Below are 19807 nucleotides of genomic sequence, written 5' to 3' on the forward strand. Positions count from 1 at the left end.
CCCAGACTTATGGTTATGGGGAATTTCAACCTGCCATCAGCTGGCTTGTCATCGACTGCAGCTCGGGAGTTCCAGGCTTCCATGACGGCCTTGGACCTGATTCGAGTAAATGATGGCCCTACACACATGGGAGGAGGCACGCTGGATCTAATTTATGTCTCTGGACAGTGGTTAAATGATCTGGAATTAGATGATGTAGTAACAGAACCGTTGTCATGGACAGATCATTTTCTCCTTCGCCTAGACCTCCGAACCGCCACCCACCATCACAGGGAGACAGAACCTATACGTTGGTTCCGTCCCAGGCGCCTGATGGACCCTGAGAGGTTCCTGACGGAGCTTGGGCCAATTCCTGAGGATCTGGCCCACGGCTCGACTGAGGAACTAGTTGCAGCCTGGGAACAGGCCGCGGCTGGGGCCTTGGACCGGGTCGTGCCTTTGCGGCCTCTGCCCCGGAGCAGGTCTCGTCCGGCCCCTTGGTTCTCCGAGGGGCTGAGGGAGATGAAACGCCGGAGAAGACGCCTAGAGAGCACCTGGAGGTCCAGTCGTTCCGAAGCTGATCGGACACTAGTTAGGTCCTATTCTAGGACCTACCTAGTGGCAATGAGGGAGGCGAGGCGCTCGTATGCCTCCACCCTCATTGCGTCGACAGATAACCGCCCGGCCGCCCTGTTTCGGGTGACCCGCTCCCTCCTTCATCAGGAGGTGCGGGATGACCCTTTGCAGGGACGTGCCGAGGAATTTAGTGGTTATCTATACGATAAAATCGCTCAGCTCCGGGATGGTCTGGACCGAAATTGGGATGATCCAAGCGGGGGAGAGGAGGCACGTCTTGTCGAGTCTGTTTGGGATGAGTTTGACCCTGTGGCTCCTGAGGACGTGGACAGGTTGTTGGGGAGGCTTCACGCCACTACATGTTTACTGGACCCATGTCCTTCCTGGCTGGTACTGGCCACTCAGGAAGTGACACGAGGCTGGCTCCAGGGGATTATCAACGCTTCTTTGTTGGAAGGGGTTTTCCCTGCCGCCTTGAAAGAGGCAGTGGTGAGACCCCTCCTCAAGAAGCCCTCCCTGGACCCGGCTATTTTGGGTAATTATCGTCCGGTCTCCAACCTTCGCTTCGTTGCAAAGGTTGTAGATAGTGCTGTGGCGCGACAGCTACCCCAATACCTGGATGAAGCCGTCTATCTAGACCCGTTCCAGTCCGGCTTCCGACCCGGATACAGCACGGAGACAGCTTTGGTCGCATTGGTGGATGATCTCTGGAGGGACAGGGACAGGGGTTATTCCTCTGCCCTGGTCCTATTAGACCTCTCGGCGGCTTTTGATACCATCGACCATGGTATCTTGCTGCGCTGGTTGGGGGGATTGGGAGTGGGAGGCACCGTGTATCGGTGGTTCTCCTCCTATCTCTCTGACCGGTCGCAGACGGTGTTGACAGGGGGGCAGAGGTCGACCGTGAGGGGCCTCACTTGTGGGGTGCCGCAGGGGTCGATCCTCTCGCCCCTTCTGTTCAACATCTACATGAAGCCGTTGGGTGAGATCATCAGTGGCTTTGGGGTGAGATACCAGCTGTACGCTGATGACACTCAGCTGTACTTTTCCACCCCGGGCCACTCCAATGAAGCTGTTGAAGTGCTGTCCCGGTGCTTGGAGGCCGTACGGGTCTGGATGGGGAGAAACAGGCTCAAGCTCAATCCCTCTAAGACGGAGTGGCTGTGGATGCCGGCACCTCGATTCAGTCAGCTGCAGCCGCAGCTGACTGTCAGAGGCGAGTTATTGGCCCCAAAGGATAGGGTGCGCAACTTAGGTGTCCTCCTGGATGAACAGCTGTCGTTTGAAGATCATTTGACGGCCGTCTCCAGGAGGGCCTTCCACTAGGTTCGCCTGGTTCGGCAGTTGCGCCCCTTCCTTGATCGGGATGCCTTGTGCACAGTCACTCATGCGCTCGTTACCTCTCGCTTGGATTATTGTAATGCTCTCTACATGGGGCTCCCCTTGAGGTGCACTCAGAGGCTTCAGTTAGTCCAGAATGCAGCTGTGCGGGTGATAGAGGGAGCTTCGCGTAGCTCCCGCGTAACACCGCTCCTGTGCAGACTGCACTGGCTACCTGTGGCCTTTCGGGTGCACTTTAAGGTTTTGGTTACGACCTTTAAAGCGCTCCATGGCTTAGGGCCTGGGTACTTACGGGACCGCCTGCTGTTACCGCATGCCTCCCACCGACCTGTACGCTCTCACAGAGAGGGTCTTCTCAGGGTGCCATCCGCCAAGCAATGCCGGCTGGTGGCCCCCAGGGGAAGGTCCTTCTCTGTGGGGGCTCCCACACTCTGGAACGAACTGCCCCCGGGTTTACGCCAAATACCTGACCTTCGGACCTTCCGCCGCGAACTGAAGACACATCTTTTTATTTGCTGGCCTAAATTTTACTGATTTTTAAATTTTTATTATTAATTTTAAGGGTTTTTAGCTTTATATATTTTAAAGTTTTTAGGCCAATTATAAAATAAGTTTTTTAATCTGTATTTTAAATTGTATTTTATATTGTATTGTCTGTTTTTATTTTGGCTGTACACCGCCCTGAGTCCTTCGGGAGAAAGGTATAAAATCGAATTAAATAAATAAATAAATAAAATAAAATAATAAATAAATAAATAAATAAATAAATAAATAAATGTCCCTAATTTTACATTTTCTAACAATTTTCTGTAATCCTTTTTAATATGGACCTCCTGTAAACATATCACATCTGCATCTGTTTTGTTTTTTTTAATTCGTTGAAGGTTTGAGCTCTTTCTTGGTATATTTAAACCATTGATATTTACAGAGAACACCTTAAGTGCCTCTCCCATTTTTTATTTGTTCTGCCTTTTTTGTACTTCTTGTCTCTCTTACTACCCTTCCTCCCTATCTTTCTTCTCTTTCTTGTTTCTTTTGTGTTTCTCTTTCTTGTTCTATTTTCATGCGTCTCTCTTCCTCTTGACTTCTGCTCTCAAGTTCCTCCATATTTTCCTGCTCTTCTTCCTGTGCAAAGTGTTGTTCAAAGAAGTCCTGCGCTTTTTTAATTGTGTCTACCTTATATTTTTTTGCCTGCCATGTTATAAGTATGCCTTCCGGTATTAACCATTTAAACCTGACCTTTTATCTTGTTAATTGTGTTGTGAGAAAGTGGTATTGTTTTCTCTGGTCTCTTATTCTGCATGGTATTTGCTTTAATACTATAATTTCTTTACCTTTGTATATTATAGGTTCCTCTCTTGTTTGTTTGTATATTTCGTTTCTCATTACTCTTTTAATAAACCTTATACAGTATGTACCTCTCTCTCCTTTCTATGTGTTCTTGAATAGTTTGTGTATACACGGTAAACTTCTTCCAATTCTCTTCTTATTTCTAGCTTATATTTTCCTAAAACTTCTGCTAATATCTCTGCCATTTTCTCTCCCAGGTCTTCATCTTTTTCTTCTGGTATATTTTAAAATCTTAAGAATAGCGAAGCTTTTTCCATTTCCAGATGAGCAATTGACTCACTTAATTCTTTATTTAATTGTAGGGCCTTTTGCTCTATCTTTTCTATTTTATTATCAACATGGACTATTTTAGATTCCACTTTTTGAATTCTTTGTTCATTTTCTAGCATTACTTGTTGAATGTCACCAATTTTATCTTTCATGTTCTTAATTTCCTCCTTCATTTCACCAATTTCACTCTTTAATTCTTTATGCAGCATTTTTGTTTCTTCATGATTGTTTGCTATTGCTTCTTGTGTTTTATTCATTGTTTCTTGTAACGTTTGTATCATTATTTGCATATTTTGCATGTATGTTGCCAGATCTGATTTATCTTTGCCAGGTGTGGTCATTATTGATTTTTGACTTGTAGGTGAAGCTGTAATAGGTGAAGGGATTGTCGCTATTTTTTTTACCTACTTTGGTGGTAGTTGCCATCTTTATCGTTTGGACAAAGTTTTCCCACCTTCGCATATAATAAAGTATATCTATGTATTCTCTTTTTAAAATATTTTTCACACACAATATTCTATATTTAAATACACAAATATATCTAATTTTTTACTGTCTTTGTATCGCTATTATTTCTTTTTTTTCTTTTTTTTTTTATTCAAAAAGTTTTACATATTTTTTTACCCCCTTTCCCCCCCCTCCTCTCCCCTCCCTTCACAACCCCACCCCCCCGACTTCCCGGAACGGGCACAAGGTATAGTTAAAAATAAAACAAACATATGCTAAAAATTTTTCATCCCAACTTAATTATACCCCTACAATCATCAATTCCTAACTTCCCCCAAAAACAATCAAGAATAATACATCATAATCATTCAAAAACAGTCTGATAACTCTTAGTCTGATATCTACGTTGAATATAGTCAATCCATTTTTTCCATTCCTTTAAGTATCTTTCTTATGATTATCTTCCAAAAGGCTGATATCTTCGCCATCTCAGCCAAATTGGCAACCTTCAATATCCATTCTTCTATTGTAGGTACTTCTTTTTTCTTCCAGTATTGTCCTATTAATAATCTTGCTGCTGTTATTAGGTTTAAAATCAATTTAGTCTCAATTACTGTACAATCCGTAATAATTCCCAACAAAAAAAATTGCGGCAGGAACTTTATCTTCTTTTTCAAAACATTTTGTAAAATCCACCAAATTTTTATCCAAAAGGCCTTTATGTCCTTACAAGTCCACCAAATGTGAAAATATGTGGCGTCATCACAATTACATCTCCAACATTTTGCTTGCATATCTGGATACATACACGATAATTTTTTAGGATCTAAATGCCATCTATAAAACATTTTATAAAAATTTTCCCTCAGATTCTGTGCTCATGTGAATTTAACATTTCTAACCCAAATTTTTCCCAAGTTTCCAATAATATTGGTTCCTGAAAATTTTGTGCCCACTTTATCATACAGTCCTTTACCAAGTCCCTTTCAGAATCTATTTCAAGTAACACATTATACAATCTCTTTATATGCTCCTGAGACTGATTTCTAATTTGCTTTACCAAATTTCCCTCGTTCTGCTCTATACAAATTTTCTGATCTTCCTTCCATCTAGCACGTAGTTGCTCATATTGAAACCAAGTATAATTTTTCCCTTTCTCTTAAAACATGCAGAGATTTTAATTGCAAATTACCTCTTTCAGTATACAAAAGATCTTTATATGTAATCATTTCCTGATTCTGTTCTATATTTATGTTCTCTATTGTATGTCTAGGACTTGCCCATATAGGAACCTTATAATTTAGTTTATAAGAGTATTTTTTCCAAACACGCTGAAGAGCAGTTCTTAGCACATGATTTTTAAAGGCCTTATCCACTTTTTTGTCATAAATTAGATATGCATGCCATCCATATAACAAATCATAACCTTCTATATTCAAAATTCTTTCCTCTGTTAAATTAAACCAATCACTTATTGCAGAGAGAGCAGCTGCTTCATAGTATAATTTAAAATTGGGCATTTTTAAACCTCCCCTTTCCCGAGAATCTTGAATTATTTTCATTTTAACCCTAGCTTTTTTACCTTCCCATATAAATTTGTTAATTCCCTTCTGCCATTCCTCAAGATTCTTATCTTTCTTAATTATTGGTATCATCTGAAAGAGGAATAAAAATCTAGGTAAAACATTCATTTTAATAGCAGCAATTCTCCCCAGCAAAGATAATTGCAATTTTTTCCAAACAATCAACTCCTTCTGAACTTTTTGCCATAAAACCTCATAGTTATTCTTGTACAATTTCACATTTGACGATGTAATATAAACCCCTAAGTACTTAACCTTCTTTACAATTTCAAATCCTGTTATTTCCTCTAGTTTTTCTTTCTGTTGTCTGGCCATATTTTTTATTATCACTTTTGTCTTTTTCTGATTTACCTTAAACCCTGAAACCTTCCCATATTGATCAATTATTTCCAACAAAGATTTACTAGAATTTATAGGGTTTGTTAAAGTAAACACCAGGTCATCTGCAAAAGCTCTTAGCTTATATTCATGTTGTCTAACTCTAATTCCCTCTATCTCCTTTACTTCTCGTATTTTATCCAATAATGGTTCTAGAGTTAAAATAAACAATAATGGTGATAAAGGACATCCCTGTCTTGTTCCTTTCGCAATCTTAAAAGGTTCTGTTAAGCTACCATTGATTATAATCTGTGCTGTTTGCTCTCCATAAATTGCCCTAATTATTCTTAAAAAACCATCTCCAAATTGCATCTTTTCTATTAATTTAAATTAAAAATCCCAATGCAATCGATCAAAAGCTTTCTCTGCATCGAGAAAGATAAATGCTGCTGGAATAAAATTTTTCTTTTCTAAGTACTCCAGTAAATTAACAATCTGCCTAACATTATTCCTCATCTGTCTCCCTTTATAAATCCAGATTGATCATTATGAATTCTTCGCTGCAGAATCAACATTAATCTATTAGCTATTATTTTAACAAAATCTTATAATCATTATTTAAAAGTGAGATTGGCCTATAATTCCCAGGTTTAGAACAATCCTGTTCCTCTTTGGTATCAATGAAATAAAAGAGGTTCTCCATGAGGGGAATTCTCCTAGTTGTATCTGATTAAATAATTCCTTAAGTGGACCTAACATCTCATCCTGTAAATTCCTATAATAACTAACTGTGAGCCCATCCGTACCAGGAGTTTTTCCCATTTTTAATTGTTTAATTACCAAAATAATTTTTTTAGAGGTTATAGGCCGATTCAGTTCTTCCGTTTGTTCTAAAGTTAAATTTTTAACCTTATATTCCTTCAAATAATTATCAATATCCCTATTCAATATATTATCTTTAAGATATAAATTTGTATAATATTCTAAAAAAGCTTTTTTAATTTTATCCTGTTGATATCTCTCTTTGCCTTTATATTCTATTTTTTCTATAGTACGTTGTTTTTGTCTTTTCCTTAAGGTGTATGCTAACCATCTACCAGGTCTATTTGCATTACAAAAAGTATTATGTTTGGCATATTGTATATTTGTTGCCACCTGATCAGCCATTATCATATTAAATTGATTCTGTAATAACTTTATTGCATCTTTAAGTTTTTGATCATGTAGGTTATGTATTAATAATTGTTGTTTCTTATAGATTTCCTCTTCTAAATACCTACGCTGTCTTTGTTGCTTATTTCTCTGTCTATTATTAAGATATATTAATACACCTCTCATAAAAGCTTTACTGCAGTCCCAAACCATTTCTATCGATGTTTCATTATTCAAATTATGATCAAAAAATTCTTTCATCTGCTTTTTACATTGATTTACATTATCCTGATATCTAAACAAATTTTCATTTAATCTCCAAGTTCTTCTACCTTCTTTTCCATATTGCAATTCCATCCAACCAGGACTATGATCAGACAAACATCTTGGAAATATCTTAGTTTTCTTCACCCTAAAAAGCAAATCATTAGAAATTAAAATAAAATCAATACGTGAGAAGGATTGATGCCTATCAGAGAAAAAAGTATAGTCTCTTTCCTCCAAATTCTGCAATCTCCATACATCTCTCAACTCGAAATCTTCTATCATGTCAAAAAAGGATTTAGGCAGCTTTGCGTGTGCAGGTATCTTCTTAGAAGAAATTCTCTTGTCCTTTCGTGTATCTATTACTCCATTCCAATCTCCCAATATAATGCACGATTTATAATCCCATAGAATCAACTTATCATATAACATTCTATAAAATTTTTCTTGTTGCTGATTGGGTGCATATATACCAAACAAGAGAGTCCTTTTTGTTTCTATTGTAAGTTCAATAGCAATATATCTTCCGTGAATATCTGCCTCTATTAACTTGGCTGGTATATCTTTTCTCAAATAAACCACTATGCCATGTTTTTTCTCCAAAGCTGAAGCAACAAAATGTTTACCTAACTTTGAGTTTATTAAGTACTTTTGATCTGATAATTTAATATGCGTTTCTTGTAAGCAAATCACATCATTTTTAAATTGTTTCAAATAATGAAATATTTTTCTTCTCTTCTGAGCTGAATTCAAACCATTGACATTCCAAGTCAAGATTTTATTTGCCATTAGTGGCCTGCTGAAGCTTTTGAGCGATCAGCTGAAGATCGTCCTCCCGTATCTTGACGTGCTCCTCCCACCGCTTCTGTAGCAGAATCCTGAACTTTACTTTGAGTTTGTTGCTCCTTTTCTTTACGCTTAAGGGCTCCCCTCGTCAGTCTTTGTTCTTGTGGTTGTTCCTCAGATGGTAACATCACTGGAATCACCTCAGCTTCCACACCCATTTGAGTCTCTTGAATTCTTTTTCCTATTATTTCTACTTCAAGTTTCAGCACGGTAGAAAGAAAATCTTTGGCCTTAAGCACTGTGTCAATACGATATCTTCTTCCTTGATAATACACTGTCAAACCAACTGGAACCTCCCATCTAAATTGAATCTAGTATTTCTTAAGTTCTTGTGTAAAAAATGTAAAGTCCTTTCTATCCCTTAACATCTTGGGAGGAATCTCTTTCAAGACCTTCAGCTCCTGTTCTCCTATTTTCAAGTTTTTCTGAAAAGCAACTTGCAAAATTTGATTTCTCACTGTTCTTTTCAAAAAATAAACCACAATGTCTCTAGGAAGTTTCTTTTGCCTAGCAATCCAGGAATTAACTCTATAAATTTTGTCAATTTGATAAGCAACCTCTTGTGGATCAAGTTCAATAAGTTCAGCCAGAGCTTCTGATAAAAATTTTTTTAAATCTTCCCCTTTCTCCTCATTCAAGCCCCTAATTCTCAGAGCTCCTTCCATCATTCTATACTGCATCACCACCACTTGATCTTCATTTTTGTCCAATTTGATTTGCATTCCTCCCATTCTATTTTCTATTTGCTGATTTGACTGAGCAATTTCACCTCCTCCTCCACCACCTCCAGTCTTTTTGCCAAACCTTGAAAAGCCATCAAAATATCTTCTCTTATTTTTTTATTATTCTCTTTTATTTCTTCTCTTATTTTCTCATTATTATCCATAATCTCCTTAAACCTTTCTTCAAACACTTTCCCTTGCTCTTTAATCAAATCTTCTAAAGCTGGTTCAGAACCCCTTCTACCCCCAGTCTTAGGTGGTTTAGTAGCCATTTCAGTTTTTAAGATTCACAAAATATAAGTCTAAAAGCTTCTCTTTTCCCCTTTAAGTATAGGAAAGCTCACTTCACTTCATTAGAATCCACACATAACATTTCTTATCTTCTTAGTTACACAGGCTGTTTAGAATTCCATTCGTCACTTTCACTCCTTTTCAGGCGCCATCTTAAAGAGTCAGTTGAAACAAAGAAAAAAAAAGTTTCTCTCTTTAAAAGGGAGAAGTCAGGAGATCAAAAATACTTGCAATCCAATAATTGTTCGCTTGCACTCATTCCGTCTGCTTAAAGAGATCCATAAAGATAAGACAAATAGCAGAGATGGACACTTTCTTCTTTTCCTGCTTTTGCAGGTGCGCACTGAAGTCCGAGCTTATGGCAGGAATATTTATGGGACCGTCGACCCTCAGGGCTCTGCTTAATTAAAAACAAAGCCCCTGGGGAGGTCTATCACTACACCCCCGCAGCTCTTATCTTTTCCCTTTCATCCAGGGAAAGAGATTAAAGCCGGCTTTTCCTGGCTTTTACGATGTTCAGTGCGGAGCCCCTTTAATTAGGAGCTCAGCGAAGAGGTGGCGCCACCGGAAGTTGTATCGCTATTATTTCTTTATACAATTGTCCCTTTTCTTCTCCCACACTTATCTAATATACTGTATATTATCTAATATACTGTATATTCTTAACTCTTTCTTATCAATATTATACTTATATATTTATATATTCATAATTCTTAATCACCGTAAGCAATACATATATTTATACCGTTCTCTATTACTATTATTTTTTATACTCCTTTTAATTTCTAAAATTACCTTAACTATATTTCTTTACTAAACATAAATATAAATATATAGAGTTATCAATATATCCAATATTATTTCAGTTAATCCAATAATAACTTAATTCAGTTCAATAATTCATTCGGAGCCGTTTGGTTTATCATCTGTACTTTAAAAAAAAATCCTATATGTTGCAATATTACATCAGTCTTATTCCAATTTTCTCCTCAAACTCAGCTTTTAGTATATCAGCTTAGTATATCCACAAATCCACCAGATGGCTCCTCTTACTTCTTCTTCTGCTTCTTTTCCTCCTTTTATTTTCCCCCTTTTCTATAAGTCCAATCAATCAGCTATTCCATTTTGCACCAGTATTTGTCCATCAAAGTTCAAGTTTCACAAATCCTTTATCTCACCAAATTGTATTTCCTTAGCCAGTATTTTTAGTCTCTATTTTACAGTTCAAATTTTAATCTTTGGTTTAATCTTTAGTTCTAATCAGTCCTTATTTATGTTTTCAAAACTCTCTTCATCTCCTTTTATTATCTCAACTCGTTTTTCTTTAAGTCTCTCACTCACGAATCCTTGCAATTTGTGGATTTTGGGCTCCAAGTTGTTGTGCACTGTTCTCAGTCTATTTTATCTCTCCAATCTCCAACTTACTCCATTTTAGCCGTTATCCCAGACATGCTGTGTCACTCTCCCTCTGGTTTTTCTCTTCTGCGCTTTTTCTTTACCCAGCTTCTTACCTCTTTCTGGGGTTTTTCACTGTCAAATGCTGCTGCTGCTGCTTTTCACTCTTTGCTTCCCACTTCTGCAGCTGTCATCGCTCCAGGCCAGCCATAAAGACCGACTTCCTCTCCAGCAGCTGCTCCTGACTGCTTGTGTGGTTGCTTTCCTTTCCCAGCATCTACAGAGCTTCCTCTTTAGTTTATCGATCTATCTGAGATCGGTAATGCCCTAAAGCGGGCTTTTAGCGAAGATTTTTCAGGGTTTATGGACAGAGCTCCATTCTTTCACCCTGCTCCATGATGAGTCTCTGCTGGAAGTCCCACTTTATTTTTCTTTCAAGTGGGTATAAAGGGAAACTTTTTTTTAAAAAACAAAGTATTTTCTCACCTTGATGACACACACTGTCTTCTTTTTTTCTCTTTCTGTTGTGGCCGCCCCAGCTTCCTAGCAACTTCTGTGGTCGCTTTCTCTGCAACCAGTAGCTCTCTCTCTTAAGTAGCTTCTTCCGACTGAACCAGGGAGTTTGTGATCTCCCTGTGCTGGTCAGTCCATGCTCCCCTACAGGATGACTTAGGTCACTTAGGACCCCCGGACAGCGGAGATATCGATGGATCTTCAGGAACCGGATAGAAGGGCCGGATAGCTCAGGCTGGTACAGCCTGTTATTAAGAACACAAAGCCTGCAATTACTGCAGGTTCAAGCCCGGCCCAAGGTTGACTCAGCCTTCCATCCTTTATAAGGTAGGTAAAATGAGGACCCAGATTGTTGGGGGGGCAATAAGTTGACTTTGTAAAAATATACAAATAGAATGAGACTATTGCCTTATACACTGTAAGCCGCCCTGAGTCTTCGGAGAAGGGCGAGGTATAAATGTAAACAAAAAAAAAACCAAAAAAAAAACCCCAAAGAGCCCATCATATTGCCTCAACGCTGGCCATACCTCTCTTTTAAGCCTTATGGGAGGGGCCAATCATCTCCTGGCCTTACTCCCAAGTTGTCCTTTTTGCTTTAGCTGCTTTTGCTTTCTGGCAGCGCTTTGCATGCATGCACTAGGAACAGGCTTCTCCTGTTCCTCTGCCTCTCTGCTGTCCAACTTTGGAGGCTCTGGAGGCTGCGCATTGCTCCCAGATGGCCCTGGCCCCATTTCTGCCTCTGATACAGAGCCTTAGTTTGGGCCTTTCTTTGACTCCAGGACTGACTCATTGTCCTCCCCAGCCTCCTCACGGTCTGACTCTGCTGCCAGCTCCGCAGGCTGCTGGCAGACCACAACAGAATTCAGTCAGCCTGCAGGACAAGATGGTACCCGGGGATGCCAGGCTCTGTGTGGGCTTGCTACCTCCTGTGCATGTGCCTAGGGGGTTGGGCAGGGGCAGGATCAGGCCCTTGTTGGCTCCAGGCTGGCCATGCGGATCTAAGGCTGACCGTGTTCTGGCCTGGATGGCTGCCACCAGGTTGTAGATCAGTGCCTGATCAGCCTAGACTGGACTGAAGTTAGGTTCTGTGGGCTGGTCCTTTGCTGTTTCCAGGGCAGCACTATGGGCCAGATCTAAGCACATCGTGGGCCAGATCTGACCCATGGGCCTTGAGTTTGACACCCCTGCTCTAATTGTTCAGTGATAGATGTAGAAAATGGCAGGGCTTGTGTTAAAAATACAATCCCTATGTAATGGCCTTTCATCAATCCCACCCTCCCACCCCCCACAGATGCCACAGATTTGGATTTTCCAGGACTACTGTGAAACCATTGCTTCACAGTGACTTTACCTTCAAAAGACAGAGAACGCTAAGGAATGCTCATTAAGACCATTACTAAAATATAATGAAATAAAATTATGTCTTCTGATGCTGATGACTTGAAACATTGGAATAGTGAAAGCTTGGTGTCATTTTAAAATCGCTATGATTTTATTAATATGAAACAAGAAGTCAAACCATGGTAATGTTGACATGCATATTCAATTTAAATTTAAAATAACCTATTGAAACACAGTAGACAAATTAATAATGACTAAATCACTTCAATTTAAATACATCTATTTTATACACATGACTTTCATTTTACATAGGTCAGGAATCAAGGTTTTCAAAGTCTGATAAAATCCAGACCATTCAAATATGGGGATATGGTAACCCATTTTATTCTTCCAAACATAAAAATATAGTTCTCATTATCTGAGAGTTCAGATTTTGAGGATTGTTTTTCTTTCACCATTGTAATAACCAGCCATATAGAAATCTCAGAAGGGGCTAAATCTTTAATTCTAAAGTTGACAAGCATTGGAATAACAGCTTTTTTTTTACCCAGAATGCTAACTCAAACTGTAATTTCCTACAGTGAGATCTCCAAATGTTCCTATAGCCCCATCCCAGATAGTATGGTCGAGTATCTTCCATTTTCTGTTTGTCCAGCATGTGTATAGGCTACACGGGGCCCCTGAGCGAATAATCTCTGACCAAGGAGTCCAGGTTACCTCCCAATTCTGGAAGGAGTTCCTGAAGTTATTAGGCTCCGCCCAAGTATTAAGGTCCACCCATCATCCTCACATTAATGGGGCTTGTGAAAGAACCAATTAGGTCTTGGAACAATATCTGGGTGAACTTGCTGTCTTTTGCAGAGGTCGCCTATAACAATTTTATCCATAGCAGTACTGGATTCACTCCCTTCAAGGTTGCCTCTGGGCAGGACTTTGTACCAATCCCAGAACTGCCTGGAGAGAAACCACTTATACTGGCTTTAGTTGATTGGGTCGAACAAGTACAAAGTACTTGGGAGGTGACACGCAAGGCTTTAGATGAAGCGCACTGATCTCATAAGAAACACGCTGATAAGAAAAGAGCTCGAGCTAGGGACTACCAAGTAGGAGATAAAGTGTTCTTATCTACCAAGTACTTACAAACTACTTGGACTTACCCAAAAGTCTAAGAAGCTTGGCCCTAAGTATATGGGACCATTCCCCATTGTACGAATAGTAAACCCTGTCACGGTACAATTAGAATTATCAAAGACTTTGCAAAGAATCCACCCAGTATTTCATGTGAGCTTACTGAAGCCTGAACATATTTCTTCCCTCCGTCCAGAACCCCCCTCTCCTCCCGTTCCAATATTCATAGAAGGGGAGCAACATTTTGAAGTCAAAGAAATCTTAGACTCTAGAAAGCACCGGGGTAAACCTAGTGGCTTGGAAACATTTCCCTTTAGCTCAGGCTGAATGGGTCAATAAACAGGATGTAAGGGCTCCTAAACAACTAGAATTATTCTATTCTAAATACCCTGATAAACCCTAATTTAACATGTGATTTTCTTTTCTAGGACTAACATCCTTTCTGCAGGAGGGCCGAATGTCAGCTTCCGCTCACTACAAGTTTATTGCTTTATTGCTCAGTGTTGTCTGTCTGCTGATTTATGCATTTATTACCTAGCTTGCTACAGCTGTCATGGTAATGTGGTGGGGGGAGAGAAGGAGTGCTGGAAGAGAAACGAAACTTTAAAATAAAGTGGTTTCTTCAAATGTGTTCAGCAGTTGGAAGGCGGGTTAATAACAGTCTAGGTTAACGGGCCCGAGCATGCCAGAGGGATGAAACCATCTGAAGATGCACCCCATGTGCCACCTAGGGAGGACGTGGATTGGACAAGACCGACTAGACTACAGGGAGGAGGGCTTGAGGCATATTTCTTATATGTGTATTCCGCGCTGTGTATACCTCAGAGCTTGCTTTCATTTTGTTTGCTTTCAGTTCATACTCAGTAAAAGTACCTTTCTCTACAAACAATGGAGTTGGGGGTTTTCTTTCTTGAGTATTGAAAGGAGGCATTCCTGACAGGGTGGAAATGTTAGTGCATCTTATACAGCAAATACAGCTGTTTTTTCCCTCCCCCAGCCCCCAGGAGCACTCTGTAGGCCTCCCAAACCCTCTGTGTGCTCTGTTTTTTGAAAAAATTGGCCCGTTTTTTGCAAAAGTGGGGGTGCTTTTGCCCTCCCCCAGCCTCCAGGAGCACTCCGCAGGCCTCCCAAACCCTCTGTGTGCCCCGTTTTTCACAAAAATGGGCAAAAAACCAAGCCCAGTTTTGCAAAAAACGGGGTGTGCAGAGGGTTTCAGAGGCCTGCAGAGTGCTCCTAGGGACTGGGGAAGGGCAAAAATGTCCCCGTTTTTGTGAAAAATGACCCCATTTTTGCAAAAAAACAGGGCACATAGAGGGTTTCAGAGGCCTGCAGAGTGCTCCTGGGGATTGGAGAGGGCAAAAAACTTTTTTTTTCTTATTTACCTCTGAAATCTTGGTGCATCTTATACACTGGGGTGTTTTAAAGTCCAAAAACTACGGTAGTTGGATCCTGATTTCCTTAGCACATAGAATAGTTAGGTGCCTGCCCTGGCTTTGAATGGCAGGCTCTGCAATTGCAGTTTAAATATTGAGAGAGATCCAAATTTAGCCAAAAAGAACAATGAGCTCTCATATAGGAACTTGATATTTGGGAGGGGGGAAGTGGAATAGAGACAGACTGTGACAAATGTTCTCTGATTCATAGAATAAGAACACCAAATCTGTTTTTCTTTTCTTTTTTAACAGGTGGTTTACTAGTCCAACAACAGTGAATGCCTTTTACAGTTCATCTACAAATCAGATCAGTGAGTACTTGACCAAATCATGATTTAATTATTTATCTGAGAAAAAAGAATATCCTTCAGCTTCTACAAGAAGTGCTCCTTCTCACTGTTTTAAAACTGTTATTTCCTCATACTGCACAAAAATGCTCATTTGGTTTAGAACCTGTGCCCTCATAAAAAATACTAATATGAAGTGCATTGTATGTTTACAAGAAGGTAAATATATTGTGTTTGGTTTTACATACAGTATTCAGGATATAAAGAGAGAAAGAGAAAGAGAGAGAAAGAGGGAGGGAAAAAGAAAGAAAGAATGAATGGACAGATTGCATAAAAATATTCCTTCTAAGAATCAAGTAATATTACTTTTATGAAGTAATAAGGCATTTGATCACCTCTTGATTCTGATACAAATGTCACCAGTAAATCAAAGAATTCATAAAGTAGGCAGGCAGGCAGGCAGGCAAGCAAGCAGGCAAGGAAGCAAGGAACAAGCAAAAAAAATTCCCATACTCATTAAGGCCATTCACTGTCTAGTAATTTACAATGTCACCCAGCTTTGTTGAGGCAATATAAAACTGTATAGTAGTGTATGTTTTTATGCCTGCCATCAATTAAGCAGTGATAAGTGATTGAGCCTAATGGCAGTGGTCTAGTTTTCTAGTATCCTGAAATTTCATCAGCAGGAAAAGTTTTGCTGCTGGTAAAACATCAGGACACCAGAAAACTGCACCACAGCCTTTCAGCCCAAAAGCATATTACTGCTTGAATATAAAACCCATCATTATTATTCTGATCCTAGCAAAACAACAATAATTCTAAATCTTTGAAAATTAGGAACAGGTCTTCCTCAGCTTGGATGCTTGGGTTATCCAAGTGTAAAAATTACAGTTTATTTACAAAATGAGTTGTAATCTTTTAATCTTACAAGATGAGTTGTAATTTTCTGCAATCTTGATTGCAGAAAATATGACTTCAGTAACAGAGTTGTTAATGCCTGGAATGCACTACCTGACTCTATGGTCTCTTCCCAAAATCCCCAAAGCTTTAACTGAAGTGTTGTGACCCAGGTTCCCGGACTCGGACTCCTGGAGGACGATGATTCAGAAAGTGAGGAGAAACTGGTAAGGCCTGCTTCTCCTGGGCCCTCTCCCTCCCTGGCACCCACCCAGGAGGAGGAGGAGGAGGGGCTAGTAAGGCCTGATTCCCCCGGGCCTTCTTCTGATTTGGCAATGCCCCAAGAACAAGACTGTGCAGACGTTACCGGCGCATGCAGCAGAGGAGGCATTGGGACAAAGCCAAAGAATGATGAGTCTCGGATGAGTCACAGGGGCTGTAAAGCAGGAGGCGGAACTTCCTGGCTTTTTGTCTTGGACAAAGCAATGAATTTGCATGGGCGAATTGTTTCAATGGAGGAAAGAATATATTCGTAAGTAACTCTGGCCTTATCTATAATTTCCTAGTTATCTCCAGAGATTTGGCAGGCGCGTGGGTAGACGTGGCCAAACATTTCTGTGCCAGAGGAATCCAGCCTAATCCAGCCATTTATGTAAATAAATTTGAAAAGGAGGCCTCTGACTGACTCTTTGTGGGAGTCAGTCAGAGAGTCAGTCCAAGACCCCGACTAAACCAACTTCCACCAAAGATGGACCAGCAGCAGGTACAGCAGCAGTTACAGCAGCTACAGGCGGCTAATCAACAGCTACAGGAGTAAGTGGCTCACTTGGCAGGCCAACTTGCTGCCAGGAATGTGCCTGCAGCCCCCCCCCCATCCTCCCACTCCTCCTCCTTGTCGCAAGTGCCCAATAACCGTGCCAGATAAGTTTTCTGGGCAGCCTAAGATGTTCCCAACTTTCTTGGGAAAGTGCCAGCTCTACATGGCTATGCGGCCGGAGGATTTCCCAGATGACCGGGCTAAGGTGGCCTTCGTGATTAACCTTCTTTCCAGCTTGGCTGCCCGATGGGCCACGCCCCTCTTGCTCCAGGACAGCCCCCTGCTGGCGGACCAACAGCGTTTTTGGCAGCACCTGCGCATCATGTACGAGGACCCCGTTTGGATGCTGACGGCAACCAGGCGCCTTAAGGAACTCCGTCAAGGGAAGCGCCCCCTGCAGGAGTACATCGCCGAATTTCGTCTTTTGTGCCAGGACTCTGACTGGAATGACACAGCGCTGGTTGACGCATTCCAGGAGGGACTCTCAGAGGAGCTGCAAGATGAGCTGGCCCGGGAGGAGGCGCCACGGACCCTCAACAACTTGGTGCCCCTTTGTCTCCGCCTTGATGCCCGTCTGCAACGGCGACCGTCCCGTCGCACCCCCTGGGACCCGCCGTTGACATTTGCACCCCCGCTCTCTGCACCACCAGCACCCCGGGTCGCCCCACGTTTTATAACCACAGCGGAGAAGCCCATGGAGTTGGGAGCGGCCAGACCTCGCCTGATGGCCCAGGAGCAGAACCGGAGGCACCACGGGGGATTGTGCCTGTACTGTGGGGAGCCCGGCCACTTCGCCGCTTCTTGCCCCAGAAAGCGAAGGGGGGCATGCACGCCGGTCCCTGAATCACAGCGTGACCAATTGGGAAATGGAGCAGGCCCAACCTTGGGGAAACCCTAGGTTGGGCACGTACTAAGCCCCCACTGGACATTGCGGAAGTAGACTCTGGGCCCCCTCGGCATCTGATTCTGGACACATGAGTATGGTTGGACGGGCTCCAGGTGCATGCGCTGGTAGACTCAGGGGCCACAACAAACTTATGGACCAGGCCTTTGTGACCCAGTTTGCAGTCCCCGTGGTTCCAGTGGACCCTCCGATGCAGGTAGAGACAATTGATGGACGAGAACTGGTGTCCGGCCCCATTAAAATTCGCTACCCAGCCTTTGCGCCTGGCTATTGGGGACCATGAGGAGGCGATCCAGTTTTATGTCACGGCGGACCTTCATTTTCCCTTGGTCCTTAGGTTGGCCTGGCTTCGGACCCACGATCCTCAGGTGGCCTGGTCGCGAAACGCCATCTCTTTCCTGAGTCTGCAGTGCGTCGACCACATCCGCCACACCTGTGCCGGCCAGAACGTCCCCACCCCTGCCATCTCCTTGCCTCCTGAGCTGACTGACTTCGCCAACGTGTTCAGCGAGAAGGAGGCAGACCGATTACCCCCGCATCGGCCCTACGATTGCCCCATGGACCTTCTGCCCAATGCACCGCTGCCTGTGGGACGCCTGTATTCCATGTCGGAGCCTGAATTGGCCACCCTAAGGGACTTCCTGGACAAAAACCTGGCCCGAGGGTTCATCCGGCCTTCAAAGTCCGCTCTCTCGGCCCGGTCCTCTTCGTAAAGAAGACGGGACTTGCGCCTGTGCTGCGATTACCACCGGCTAAACGCCATTACAGTGCAGAATCGCTACCCCCTGCCGCTCATCCCGGAGCTGCTGGAGAGGTTGCGGGAGGCCACGATCTTCACCAGGCTCGATCTCCAGGGGGCCTACAATCTGATGCGGATGCGAGAGGGAGATGAATGGAAGACGGCATTCGGCACCCGATACGGACACTACGAATATACTGTCATGCCGTTCGGGTTGACCAACGCCCCCGCCGTCTTCCAGCACTTCATGAACGATGTGTTCCGAGACATGTTGGATCGGTTCGTGGTGATCTACCTGACTGACATCCTGATTTACTCCCGGTCCAGGGAAAGCCACCTTCGGCACGTTGGTCTGGTTCTGGTTCTGAAACGCTTGCGAGAACAACAACTCAATGCGAAGCTGGAGAAATGCGTCTTCTTCCGGACTTCCATAGAATTCCTCAGGCATATCATCTCGCCTGAGGGCATAGCCATGGACCCACACAAAGTAGAAGCTTTGGGTAGCTGGGAAGCCCCTCGTCGGATGAAGGATGTTCAGCGCCTGCTGGGCTTCACCAACTACTACCAGACCTTCATCCCGGGCTTCGCCACACTGACGGCTCCATTTACCCAGCTCCTCAGAAAGAAGGTCGCGTTCCGGTGGGGTCCCCCGCAGCAAGAAACATTCACAGCCCTCAAGAAAGCCTTCATCACAGAACCCATCCTGAGGCATCCCGACCCGCTCCAGCCTTTCGTGATGGAGACGGACGCGTCCAATGTGGCTCTTGGAGTGGTGCTGCTAAAGGCTCTGGCGAATGGCGGCACACTTTTTCCCTGCGCTTACTACTCCCGGAAACTCAATCCTTCCGAGCACAACTGGGAAAAGGAGTTGCTGGCTATCAAGGCTGCATTCGAGACTTGGCGACACCATCTGGAGGGGGCCCGACATCAGGTGGAGGTCCGAACGGACCATCGGAATCTTGAGCACCTCACCACGGCTTGGAAGTTGAACCAGCGGCAGATTCAGTGGTCGTTGTTTTTTGCCGGTTCAACTTCCGTGTGATCTACATTCCCAGCGGTCACAACCGGAGGGTGGACGCCCTGTCCCGCAAGCCGGAGTACCTCTGCACCAAGGACCCCCTTCCTCCACGGACGGTGCTGCCGGCAGAAGCCTTGGCCGCAGCACGGGAACCGGTGGACTTGCGGGCCCAGGTGTGAGAGGCACAGCACCAGGA

At 42.8% G+C, this 19807-nt stretch overlaps 1 protein-coding gene across 1 annotated transcript in view; it reads left to right on the forward strand.

Annotated features, from left to right (window-relative positions):
* The window catches only part of PHEX (phosphate regulating endopeptidase X-linked), a 739707-nt gene that overhangs the window by 606813 nt on the left and 113087 nt on the right, over positions 1-19807 (forward strand). Inside the window, exon 15 of the mRNA XM_058186235.1 lies at positions 15202-15260. Coding sequence (XP_058042218.1) covers positions 15202-15260 — 59 coding nt within the window. The remainder of the gene's footprint in view (positions 1-15201; positions 15261-19807) is intronic.

This window comes from Ahaetulla prasina, chromosome 5 (assembly GCF_028640845.1).
Source record: "Ahaetulla prasina isolate Xishuangbanna chromosome 5, ASM2864084v1, whole genome shotgun sequence".
NCBI lineage: Eukaryota > Metazoa > Chordata > Lepidosauria > Squamata > Colubridae > Ahaetulla > Ahaetulla prasina.